This window comes from Hyposmocoma kahamanoa, unplaced genomic scaffold, assembly GCF_003589595.1.
Source record: "Hyposmocoma kahamanoa isolate Upper Pololo Valley unplaced genomic scaffold, ASM358959v1 100021, whole genome shotgun sequence".
Lineage (NCBI taxonomy): Eukaryota > Metazoa > Arthropoda > Insecta > Lepidoptera > Cosmopterigidae > Hyposmocoma > Hyposmocoma kahamanoa.
Genome location: NW_020653200.1, coordinates 15,796,335 through 15,809,954, shown reverse-complemented (window position 1 = coordinate 15,809,954; position 13,620 = coordinate 15,796,335). Strand labels below are relative to the sequence as shown.

Genomic DNA, 13,620 nt, shown 5'->3' with positions numbered 1-13,620 from the left:
TAATAATATGGACGAGAGGGCGCTACTGTGCGGGTGTTAACATCAGCTCCGTAATTAAAAAATATTTTTAAAAAGAGTTCAAAGTGATATTGCACATACAAGCTAAAACCAAGTAGAGTTACTCACAAATAACCGGGTTTATCTTTATCTCCGACATTAACGCGAAGTTCTAGAAATAAACTCGAAAAAAGTGATTTGACGGTTCTCTGAACAAACGCTTTTAAAAATAAGCACATTCCTTGAAAAAGCAGTGATACCAATACTGGATTGCATATTTTGTCTACTATACTTAATGTTCATTGAACACTGTGAGTACCTAAGAAGATATTATAAATACTGATAATTGATATTAGATTTTTCAACAGTTTAATTTCTAATTTTACCTCATTGACTTACAAATAAATGGACGTCGGGTCCGCGCTAAAAAGTGTTCAAACTTACAGGGCGTTAAAATCGTACACAGAGCGTCAATCACGCTTTAGTCTTCGTTTGTTCGACTGACAGCGCGCTTGTCAACGAAACCGTATTGTGTAGTAAAACCTTGTACAAATTACTCAACTTAAGTGAAAAAACAGGGTAGTATATCATATTTTAAACACAAGCGTTTGAAATATTTAGAACAAAAATTTCATAGAGTCGCTTTGATGCTAATGTTATTATTAAAATATTTTTTAATACATGTTACTAATACTTTCAAATATTGTTGTACTCTTTCTACGGCTCGGGGTTACGAATCAGAAGACCGAAAATACATTTGCCCGAAATAACGTTTGCATGAATTTCCATAATCCCGAAAATATTTTTTTCGGTTTTTCGAGAGAAATGTGTGTATGGCCTACATTTATTTCTCTCGTGAGTTTGGGTGTAATTTGTGGTTGTCTATATGTGTATCCATGGCACCCGCGACACAGGGTTTCCCTAATTCGGGGCAATGTTGAGTGTGTGCGTTATTATAATTATTATTATTAATTAGTTTGCGTTTATTAAGTGTTTATTTTGGAAAGCGTTTCTCTTGCGCAATCAATATCGCGTATTTTAATTTTGTAATTATCTCACAACGTCAAATACCCTACTACCGTCATAGACGTACTTTTTCATGCACAAGAAACATTTGCAAGAACTATGAGCAGTACGATTATGCCTGTTGACGGAATCTACTGTCGTCAGTGATAAACCGTAATAATTATATTCAATGAATGTAAGCACTACGGCATATAGAAAAGTGGTGACGTTTTTGAGCGCAGTATAATTTCAGTACTATGCACGAACGGGTTAAGAAAATGGTAAGAAAAGAAAGGAAACCAGAGCTGATGCAAGCTTGATAAAAGACCATAATATTAAAGCTTTGGTATGTGATTACATCAATGAGTGAACAAAAACACTGCATAATAATACAAATAGTAATAACCTTGATAGCCTAACGGTTTGCACTGTGGGCACTGGATGAGAAGTTCCCGGGTTCGATACCGGTAGGATCAATTTAACAAATTAACTTTTCTAAACGGTTCTGGTCTTAGTATTCTATTGTAAGACAATCACCTGGTTTGAAACTAGGGCACTCTCTGCACATACTCCCTATGAGTATCAGAGCAACAGAATCCCAGAGCAGAACCAATTTACAAAAGTTCATTTCCCAAATTGGTTCTACTGGGAATCGAACCTGGGACCAAGAACGATGGAGTTTATTCCGGGGCATAACTCAGAACACTCAGACCAAACCAACTTTCGAAAAGTTCACATTTAGTTTTATAGTTGATTGAGCTGATTTTTTACGGTTTTTAAAAAAAATCTCGAATAACTCGAGAAATCGGGTACGAGAATTCTCGAAACTCAAGAAAAAAAGTCAGACACCCTACCTCGTAATAAATGGCATTGTATAAAATTCAACATTTACGTATAAAATTTATTTATAAATAATAAAGGCTACTACTCCATTATACCTGTGTTCAAGTAGTTTTCACTAGAAGCTACATATGGTGCATTTTGGTAAGTTTCCAGCAGAAGCTGTATATGGTGTTTCTTGCGCCTTTCAATTATTGCAAACAAAATTAGGCAGTACTGCAATGACATTACAATTTAAATTCAACGTTTTAGCTTTTTATATTCCTTTACATGTCACTACGTGTAAATACGTTGACTTGGGACATATTTTTCGTGGTTTTTGTATTCTACCGTCGTCTATTTATTTGTAAGTCAATGTTTTACCTCCTATAAATACGAAGAAACTAGCGCCATCTAGCGTTGAATATATAAAGCCACATACTAAATTCTATTGTGTTTAAGGTTCTACTACTGACCGACAGGTGTCATTATACTGAAATACAAAAAAAATATTGAACTATATCGACCGAAATGGCGTTGAAATGTGCAAAATGCCTCAAGACAGTTATAGGACGAGAACGTCTAATCTGTACATGCCGTAAAATTAAATGATTTGAACTGCGCTCAAGTTTCAGTGCAGAGATTCTACAATATATTAACACCAGAAAGAAAAAGCAGTGGAAGTGCCCTTTTTGCCATAATAAAACCCTTATAACTGAGAATGAGTGACGGCAACTTCCTGAAATAGCTAACATTACAATAAGAACAAACAAGAACAAAAAACTGAACCACTGAACGAATCATCTCCTTCAATTAATTCAAGCATATTTGGGGATACTTTACAAAATTCTCCTGTCACCCCCGCAATAGAAAAGGAAGAGACACTAACACTATCCAACATCCAAAAATTACTACAGGCGAACAACAAATCCGTAATTTCAGAATTAAAAAATATAATACAAAATGATATAGATGAAAGTTTTGGCCGAACGAAACGAAACCAAATTACTGCGACAAGCAACTTAGATACAACTTATATGGACTCATAGAGAACCAATGGGAAACTGAAGAAGAAACTCATGATCGTGTAATTTATGCCATACAAGATATTCTGAACGTTGATCTCACAGGCTATATTGAAAACATCTCACGCATATGAATGAAAGGCCATAAAAGACCAGTCCGCATAGAACTCATTTCAAAAAGAATAGGCAAATACATATTGACAAACGCAAGTTATTTTAAAAATACGGGTCTTGCGGTCCTGAATTTCTAGATGAACAATCTCTACGTGAGCGACATCTACTTCGCGCCGCTCTATTATCTGCCCGCAGAAATGGTAAACGTGCAGTGATCCATAACAATAAACTTGAAATAAACGGAAGGGAAATGGATATACAACAATTACAAACCACAAAACATAAAATTCCACGTTCAGAAGCATTCACCGAACAAACTAATAGACCAACCCCACCTAGCCAACCTTCCCAACCAGATGTCAGACCACAACATCGCCGCCAAGAGAGAAAACCGAAAAATTCAGAATAATAATAATAAACAACATTTGCCAGAACACGATCCATCCTAACACAACTTTCGAGACTTTTAACTTTATTTACCAGAATATCCGCAGCTTACTTCTGAAAACACACCACTGGAAGATCTTTTAGATGAGAAATCAGAGACGAGCGCCATATGCATCACTGAAACGTGGCTTAATAAACAAAAAGTTAAGTACTTATAAATTACGACGTCATACTGCACAGAAATACGGGAAGGAGGAGGGGTGTGCATTCTTTTGAAAAATTTTATTGAAAGTAAAGAACATGAATACATTAAAATTTATCCTTAGAATCGGTTTTTGAAATTTGCGGAATAGAGATACCCAACATTAATGTATTACTGATAGTATTGTATTGGCCGAACAGTAATAGTGATAGAAACACTTCATAAAACTTAGTACGTTATTGCAAATATTAGATACAAAAGATAAAACTAAATCTATAATTTTAGGCGGAGATTTGTTTTTACCAAAAACCAATATGAAAAGGAAAGGAAAAAGACAACTTTCAAACCTAATGCTATCATCAAACTTTAAACAAATCGTAGAAGATCCAACTCGAGTTACAGACACTACATCACCTGTATAGACTTAATATTTTCAAACTTAAAAAACCAGTCCTTAGAAACATCCGTCCAATAAGAAGAAGAAGAAGAAGAAGAAGAAGAAGAAGGCATTTTCTTATCATTGCAGGTAACTTCACCGGACTTAAAATATCTTATTATAGAAAAAAAACTATTTAGCGAAAAAAACAAGGAAAGCTTCAAAAATGTATTGCAATTAATTAACTGGTATGACATTATAAAGCCCGATAAAAATATAAACGAAAATTATAATGCTTTTCAAGAAACTTTAAAATTAATCCTAGACAAGTACATACTAAGAAAACCTATAAATATACATCAAAAACGAAAGCTTTCTTGGTTAACAAAAGGAATTAAACCATCGTGTAGAAACAAGAAACTACAAAAAATATTTATATCTAAAAGTAATAACTTTGAAAAATTTTGAATTCTAATAGTAAAATATATGAAAAAATATTAAAAAAGACAGTTCATAAAACAAAAAAAAAAAAACAAAAAATATAACAAAGTTCAACCAATCTAATAATAAAATGAAAACAATGTGGCACATAATAAATAATGAAATAAATAACAATTCATGCGTTTCAAAAAAGCAAACAATTATCTCTAACACCTTTAACAAACACTTTGCTCAGGTAGGAAACGAAGCCAAATCTATAAAAAATGTTAAGAAATCTAGACCAGCAAATACTGTCCACCATGTCGAAAACTCACTCCATCTGCAATCCATAGAACCTTGCGAAGTGAAGTATATAATAAAGAACCTAAAATACAAAAATAGTTATGGCATTGTCGAAACCCCCCCAATCTTGATTAAAAATGCGCTGAAAACCTAACTATACCTTATACACTACTAATAAACCAATCTTTCCTAGAGGACTGCTATTCAGATGCCTTAAAAACATCAATTGTCAGACCAATATTTAAAAAAGGTTGTAAAATAGATTATATATATATATATATATATATATATATATATATTAGATGTAAAATAGATAGAAGGATGTAAAATAGAACAATTATCGACCCACCTCGTTATTACCGACATCATAAAAAATTTTCCAATCTGCAATGTGTAAAAAATTGTACTCATTCTATGAAAATTATAAAATATTTAACGAAAATCAACACGGGTTTCGAAAACACCATTCTACTATCCTTGCTGTATACAAATACACCCAACAAATACTAAATACACTCAACAAAAGAAAATATGCCGTAGGTCTCTTGCTTGATATGAGCAAAGCTTAAGAGCGTGTGAAATACAACATAATTGCTAAACAAACTCTACGACACAGGCATAAGAGGCATCCCTCATAAATGGATGTCCTCTTATCTTTCAAAACGCGAACAGTACGTAGAAATGGAATATGTAGATTATAAAACAGGTAAAATTAATTATGTATTATCAAATAAAACTGACATTCATAACTCTATCCCACAGGGTACTGTCCTCGGCCGTACTCTATTTCTTGCTTACATAAATGATCTCCCTAAAACTATAAACGAACACTGCACTCTCTTTGCAGATGACATAAGTATCATATTTTCATGTACTAATACTCAGGAAATTAAAAACAAACTAGACCCGACATTACACACAATAGTAAACTGGCTTGATGAACACAATTTCCAATTAAACATTAGTAAAACCAAAATAACAGAATTCCGACCATCACAAAAAGACATCTAAATTTACAGTACACCTACAACAATAGTCAAATAGTTACAGAAAATGTAGCAACCCTATTAGGAATAGACATCGACACCAACATTAACTGGAAATCCCACATCTATAAATAAACGAAGCAACTTTCTTATCTAATTTTCGCTTTAACACTTCTAAAAAAAACTACTGACTTTAAAACCGTCTTTGCAGCTTATTACGCGTTCGTTCATTCATAACTCACTTACGAAATAGTAAAGTGGGGAAATTGCACCATAGTACAGGAAAGAATATTAGCTAATATCAAACAGACCGATTCGTGTAATGTAAACCATATTTCATTAAACATAAAATATTAACATTGACCTCGATATACATTCTTGAATGCTGTGAATTCGTCAAAAAGCATATGCACTTATAATGTCCAAATTTAACAATAAAAAGAAATAATACAAACTTACATAAATTAGAACTTCCCGCAACTACACTCAGCCTGTACAGATCTGGCCCACATTCAATGGCAATTCAAATTTATAATAGCATACCAAATGAAATAAAAAAACCAAGAAAAATTATCGACATTTATTGCCCATCTGAAAAAGTACCTGTTCAACAACATACGCATTTTATAAATTAGATGAAATATTTAATAAAAGTTCCTAGTCATTAAATAGATTAGGTCATAAATAATAAATACTTAAATGTTATTTAATTTCATGTCATTACAAAATAGTTATTATTAATAATTTGTAGTTTGTAGGTTTGTTTGTACATTTATATTTGTAATTAATAACTTGTAGTGCTCTCCTGAATTGCGGCGCCCTGTCAGCGTCACATGTGTTTTGTTGTGATTACTGATTTATATTTTATAACATCTTATGTGAAACCATGTGGCAAGCAATAAAGATATGAATATGAATATGAATAATAACGCTCATACTAAAAGTAAGGGAAATGTACAACCCATGATAGAAATAAATTTTAAACCATACAAAAATTTCTCCCGGCCCGAGAATCCAACCCGGGACCTCTGCGTGGCAGTCCAGCTCGGTAACCGTTCGGCCACAGAGTTAGTTAGTAATAAACTGACTCACTCTTTCGCCAAGGTACTCTCGGATGAGATTGAGTGGTTGAGGCTTCAGAACGTTCTCGCTGCCAACCCAAGTCTCGAACAGGGCCTGCAATGTGAAGTTTTTTAAATAAAAGCTAGGAGGTAAACGAGCAAACGAACCACTTGATGGAGGGTGGTCAATGTCACCCATGGTATTTATCTGCAACATCAGAGCTGATTCGCTTTTTACAATTACACCATAGTATTGAACATTGCAATACTATGATGTAATTTTATTATGATATCTAAAAAAATTACGCGGGATCTACTCTCGACATGACGTAATGGGAGCTTAAACAAAGGAACACAAAATGGCTGCTTATTTTCTATGGGGATTTTTTATTAAGTATTTTTATAGGAACACAAAGAAATTATGCAAATAAATACCTAGTCAGGTCATAAATTCTGTCACATGTTTAATATAAAATAATTGAAACAAGTTTGTTCATTATGTATCCATTTATATACCAAAATGAACTTAACAAAACATAGATTCCTATGACACTAAAGTTTATTCAAAATGACCTCCGTGATTTTGAATACAGGCTTTCAATCTGCGCGGCCAGTTGTCTATCGCAGCACGAACGAGGTCCATGTCAATATCAGCGGCTGCCTTAATCAAGGATGTCTTGAGTGACTCCAAATTGAGATGAGGCTTTGAGCACGCCTTTTCCTCCAAGTGTTGCCATATCTTGTAATCTAACGGATTCAAATCTGGACTGGAGGAGGGCCAGTCTTCGTGCCAGATGAAGTCGATTTCACGCGCCGCCAGCCAGTCTTGTGTGCTCTTCGCTCTATGAGCTGGCGCCGAATCTTGTTGGAATACCCAGTGCCTGTTATTGAACATGGTATGAGAAACAGGTTCCACAAGGTTCGTCAGGACTGTATTTTGATACACAACTGCATTCGTTTTTACACCTTTCTCACAAAAATGTACCTCTGTTAAGCCCCAATAAGAAACTCCCAACCATACCATGAGCGAGGATGGAAAATGACCTCGTTGGACACGCGGAATACGGTTGCTCGCTTCTTCACTACTGTGTGCGTACACCTTATCATTTTGTTTGTTGTAGCTCTCTTCTACGGTAAAAATTTTTTCATCTGAAAAAAGAATTTCCCGATATTTTTCAGCTTCAACCATTGGCTTCAACAAAGCGCGGCATCTCTTCAGTCTCAGGTCCATTAGACGAGCATTCAAACGATGTCCTGTTTTTCTTCGATATGCCCGAAGCCCTAAGTCTTCATTTAACACCCTTTTCACCGTGGTTCTGCTTAACCCCATCTGAAGGGCCAACAGTTTCTGCTTACGTTTGGGATTTCTTTGAATTGGCGCCTTCACAGCTTTTATCACTGCTGGAGTCCTAACAGACCGAGGGCGACCACTTCTTGACCTGTCATCTACACTAGAGTCTTCATTGTATCGTTTGATGGTACGATAAACGAATCTTTTGGTTATATTCAAATTTTTCAGTATGTCAAAAATTTGAATTGGCGCGTAACCGCAACGATATAACGCAATAACTGCAACACGGTCTTCTTTAAGCGTCCACTCCATATTTAAAAATGAGTAAAATTCTAAACAGTGTACATCTTACTACATAAAACTCGCCTGTCCGCTCGTTTCATAAACTCTCTCATATAAACTACTAGCACATTATACTACTACGTACAACCAAGTGTTATGATAAAGGTATTACATTTACTGGCAACTACATAGATTAGTTAACATATTTAAGCCACCGAAAATAGATTCCACTGACATTAGATACACCAATGTCAGAAAATATCAGACGACACCGTGATACAATCATAGAACTGTAATAACGACTTTTTCTATATGTCGGAACCGTCATGGTTTAGAACTGAATCTTCAATGTCGGAACCGTCATGGTTTAGAACTGAATCTTCAGGCATCGTTTGGGCAGATTTAGGGATCGTGCAATGCGTTTAATAATAACACTGTATATACAAATATTATTTATTGCACACTGGGACAAATACAAAATAATACAAAAAATATAAAGACAGGTACAACAGGCGGCCTTATTGCTACATAGCAATCTCTTTCAGGCACCCTTCGGGTTACCGGGAAAACTTTGAGATAGATAGCGGTAATTGAGGGCGCAACAGAATACATATTAAATACACATTGCACATTCCTACACAAATGAAAAAAGAAAAATAATAAATTAAAAAAAAAATATTTAAAACACATAACCATAAAAAAAATACATATATGTATTTTATTCACTTTCAAATCGAAGAACTATTTGTACTTTCTATTAATTTTAACGATCAAAATGGGCACATAAGCGAAACGGAGGATAGTTCCTTGAAGACGACTACACTGCATGGCGAGTCGATCGAAACGTGTGTCCGATCATGCCTGCTAACAATCTCACGACTCTGTCGTAGCGCAGGAAACGTAGTTGGGCGGACTATACCGCTAGGAGGTGCACTTGCGTTCCGTTTATTGTCCATACTCATTACTGTATCCGACACGGCCATTCTGCGCGACTCACGTCCTCGTGTGTTAATCTGAAATATAGAAGAACAGCACAGAACCCGCACAGCGAATCCCATTTCCAACAACTTTGTATTGCATTCGGAAACAAAATAAGAATGTTGAAATAGATTCAACACGCCTATTTCATTAACACCGATGATCTTAACTCATTCACTTAAATCGAATAGCAGCCATAGCTTATTAGTGCCAATCTAACCGGTGAGTCAATCCTCGACTCTATGATCTTAGTTACCAGGCGAGATAGACTGTATCACCCAGATCTTCCGTCCACCGCGCACTCACGGACTACTCAATGCGCAGACACCGACTTCTACTAGGCTACGGCAACGATAATCTTGCACAGTCTCTGGCCTAACGAATCGAGAACCTGTATATGTCATTAACAAGACGCTACTTCAACTTCTTATCTCCCCTTCATTCCCTATCTCAATAGGCACTTGGCCCTCAGGCATCTTCCTAATACGATCATTCTATTGAAATTCCTTATTTTGTGCAGACAAGAACTATTGAATTTTCGATATTTGATTTGTTTTTTGTATTTCCTTCAGGGTTGTTCGGGTTAATTTCAGGTTCTAATAAGGATAGACGATACGGCAGGCCGCAGCATTTGCTCCCTTATTAAAACACCTCCTCTACCTATATTTCAAAGTTATTTAAAATAGAAACATTTTCTTCTAATAAAACAAAACAAACATATCTGACGCAGAAAATGGTGACATACATCATTAAATAAAACCAAAAAAATGTTTAACCAAGAAGATTTCGCGACATTCTCCCGCCGTTGCAGGTGAAGGGTTAATTATACAATTATACATCATGTAAGTTTAGTTCAATTTTTGTGTTATTAAGTGGTAGTTGCCACTTAATAACACAAAAACTGAACTAAATTTACAGTTACAAATTTAATCTGTGCGAGATCCTGATGGGTCGCCCAGCACGTGAGACTCTTTCAGATTTGAAAGATTCCTGTGAAGACTGTCCAGGACCCGTGACTGCAGGGGTAACCACCGCTTGCCCACCTGATGCTGAGGAGATCTCTAGTGGAAACAGTCTCTGAATTGGTCTAACAAACTGGCCGTTTGCCGTTTTTACATGGACAACGCGTACGATTCCATCAACCCCCTTGTAGGTCTCTAAGATTGACCCCAAACGCCAATTGATCCTTTTTTTATTATCAGACCCAATTAATACAACGTCTCCCTTATTGATTTTTGCACCCTTTTTAATATTACGTTTTCCAACTATAGCCGAAACATATTCATTTCTCAAAAGAGTTTTCAAATCATTAACGAGTTTTTGAATATACCGCCATCTAACAGTTTTTCAGAATTTCAATCAGCAAAATTGTTCCTAATTGTATAAACATCCCTGGTGTAAGCAGTTTCAAAATTTCAGTATTACCAGATGCGTAAGCTATTGAACGTGAATTAACAACCACCTCTGATTCGCATAAAACAGTCTACGGGTCGTATTCCAGAACTCTACTCAATGCTCAAGTCAGGATTTGAGTATGACTTAAAGCACTAGGAATCATACTCAAATCCTTCCCATTAGGGTCGAATTTCCAGTGCTTGAAATCATACTCAAGTTCTGACTAGAGCATTGAGTAGAGTTCTGAAATACGACTCTAAATTTCCATACCCAACGTACGATGCAAATATTTTTTACAAGCATCATGCGGTCCCAAAATACTCCTCACCATGGCGCTTGAGGAGGTATAAAGCGCCATTCAATCCAATTTACATCGTTTAAAATATTATTGGCCTCTCGAAAGTTTATGCCGTTATCACTGATAATTATTCTTACGTTCCCTCTCCTAGCCACAAACCTCTTTAATGCCAGTGTAAATGAAAAACCCTATAAGTCGCGCACATGAACAAAACCACCCAGCACTTCTCCCCTGTACGAAGGTACAGGGGACCAGTCAAACCTCACTACCTCAAACGCTCTGCTACAATTTACTCAGTCTAATGGCAGCGGAGGGGGCGGTGCATTACCTGCTTTAGAACATGTCGTCAGCAAATATTTTCTCACAGTCTTTTTTGCAAGCCTCCTCATTCCAACAATCCAATAATCCTTTCTCAAACTACTAATGAGTGTTTCCAAACCTGTATGGAGTAGCGCTAGATGTCACTACGAAACTAATCTCTATAATAACATTTTTACTCGGCAATAAAATCGGACATTTAAAATTATTGGAGTCATCAACAAGAGTCAAGCGGGTTTTCACACACAATTAATTGTCATCATTTAAAACCTTTTCTAAATTTAAGTTATTCAACGCTTGTTGATTCTCTCTTTGTATCAAACCTTTTTTAAGCAGATTCATATTTATCATCACATGATCCGTTTTCTTTCTAATACCTGCCTTACAATTCTGAGCGAAACTTAAACACCAAGCCATCATTCGTACCAATTTTCAGTAGGTACTTACTAAAATAAAACTACCTCACATTATCTTGTGCGGTAAGCACACTCTTATTTCATGCTAAAACTATACCAGAGTCAGTCCAAAAATATTCCTTACAGTATTTTAAATTCAGTGTCTTTCTAGCTTCTGTAACTAATCTCGAACCCAAAAGAGCCGCGATCAACTTTAATCTTGTCTTTGATATAAGCTTAGTTGGTATCACAGGCGACTTAGCAATAATCAACTGTACTGAAACGACAGAGCTTAACTCAGAACGTAGGAATACGCAAGCGCAACTTGACTTGCGTCGTTAAAAACGTGTAAGAATTGTCACTCTTTGCAATATCATCGAGACTAAGCCGTCGCGGTAATTTAGAGTCTTTTAGGTATTCAATATATTTAAGCCACTTACTCACTCGATCTAAATCTGCAGGCAATATTATATACCAATCAATTTTTTGGATTGACATTTTTGAGTTATTAGGTTTGGAATCAACGATACTGGGTATATGTTGTATACCTAATGGGTCGAAAAAGCTCTATACTAATGACAATAAATCAGATTTTGCGGTATTTCTGGCACCTTACAACACAACTCATCATTTTTAGGATCCCATAATACTATAGCAACACCTAGTACAATATCAACTATAGTAGTATATCCACACTGCTATAGTTTTATCTTCTTCTTCAGTTATAACAGGACCTAAGATATAAGAGACCTAAGCTCAAATTTTCCTTCATTCATCAAATCTTTTGCACCTTTTATAAACTGATTCATTTCCTCTACACCATTTACACTTACAACCAAATTATCTACATAGAATGAATTTTTCATCATCAATGCTACTTCACATTCATACTTTTTCAAATGGTGTAATATTGTTGCTGACAACAGAAACGGGCTGGTTGTCACTTTAAACACAACGCGTCGATGCCTATATATGTTTTAAAACCTTTGTCTAAATCTTGTATGTCATTCTACCAAAGAAACTTCAGAAACTCACTGTCATCCTGATAGACTGATATTTGTAGGAACGCTTTCTTAATATCGGTGATGATACCAATCGCAACCTTCCTAAAATTTATCAAAAGCCTTGGTATCTGTTCCATTAAGTTGCTTTCTTTCTCTAAGTCATTTAGTGATCATGTATTCTTACCAACAGCTGAAGCATCAAAAACTGGCCTTATTTTAGTTGACGCACTGGACCTTCTAACCAACAGCTGAAGCATCAAAAACTGGCCTTATTTTACAGTGGTGGCTCATATTATTAGAGCCACTTGCAAAATTATTAAATTTCGAAATTAATATGCTTTATTTTATTCCAAAAATAATTTTTAGCAAGTTTATTTTTTAATAGTATGAAATAGGTGTATCCGTTAGTTAAAAAATTATACCTGGCAACACTGTGAGTGCGCCATCTGTTGCATAGACACCATTTTATCATAGACAGTCAGTCTGTGTGTCAGTTGACTTTGCTAGCCACGTTGTTTGGGTGAGTGTTTTTGAGGTTAATTTGTTGTTTAAGGTTAAAATTGTGTTTCTTTTTATGTTTATAATAAGGTAATGTATTCAACAAGTATATTTTAAATGGTTTTGCTCCGAAATAATAATGTTTTTTTTTATTATTATGTAATTTTTTTGCAGTGTAAATTTATTAAAATGGGAAAAGCTAAGGACCTCTCTCCAAGGAAAATTTCCGAAATAAAAACTTTATTGCAGCATACCAAACATTCACAAAGACAAGTTGCAATAATTAGCAAGGTATCGAGAGCATCAGTCGACCGAATAAAAAAAAAACTCGTTGAAAATATTGCGTTGACACCAAAACGTGTGAGCAAATGCGGCCGAAAAAAAATTACTACACCACGTGACATGAGAAAAATTAGGGAAATTTGTGTGGAAAATAGAAAGGCCCCTCGCCAGATTCTTACAAAGT

The 13,620-nt window shown here is 35.4% G+C and overlaps 1 protein-coding gene across 1 annotated transcript in view; it reads right to left on the bottom strand.

Moving 5' to 3' along the window:
- LOC113226275 (anoctamin-4-like) overlaps positions 1-13,620 on the bottom strand; it is an 87,955-nt gene that overhangs the window by 39,185 nt on the left and 35,150 nt on the right. The window contains exon 7 of the mRNA XM_026458843.1: positions 6,727-6,810. Coding sequence (XP_026314628.1) covers positions 6,727-6,810 — 84 coding nt within the window. The remainder of the gene's footprint in view (positions 1-6,726; positions 6,811-13,620) is intronic.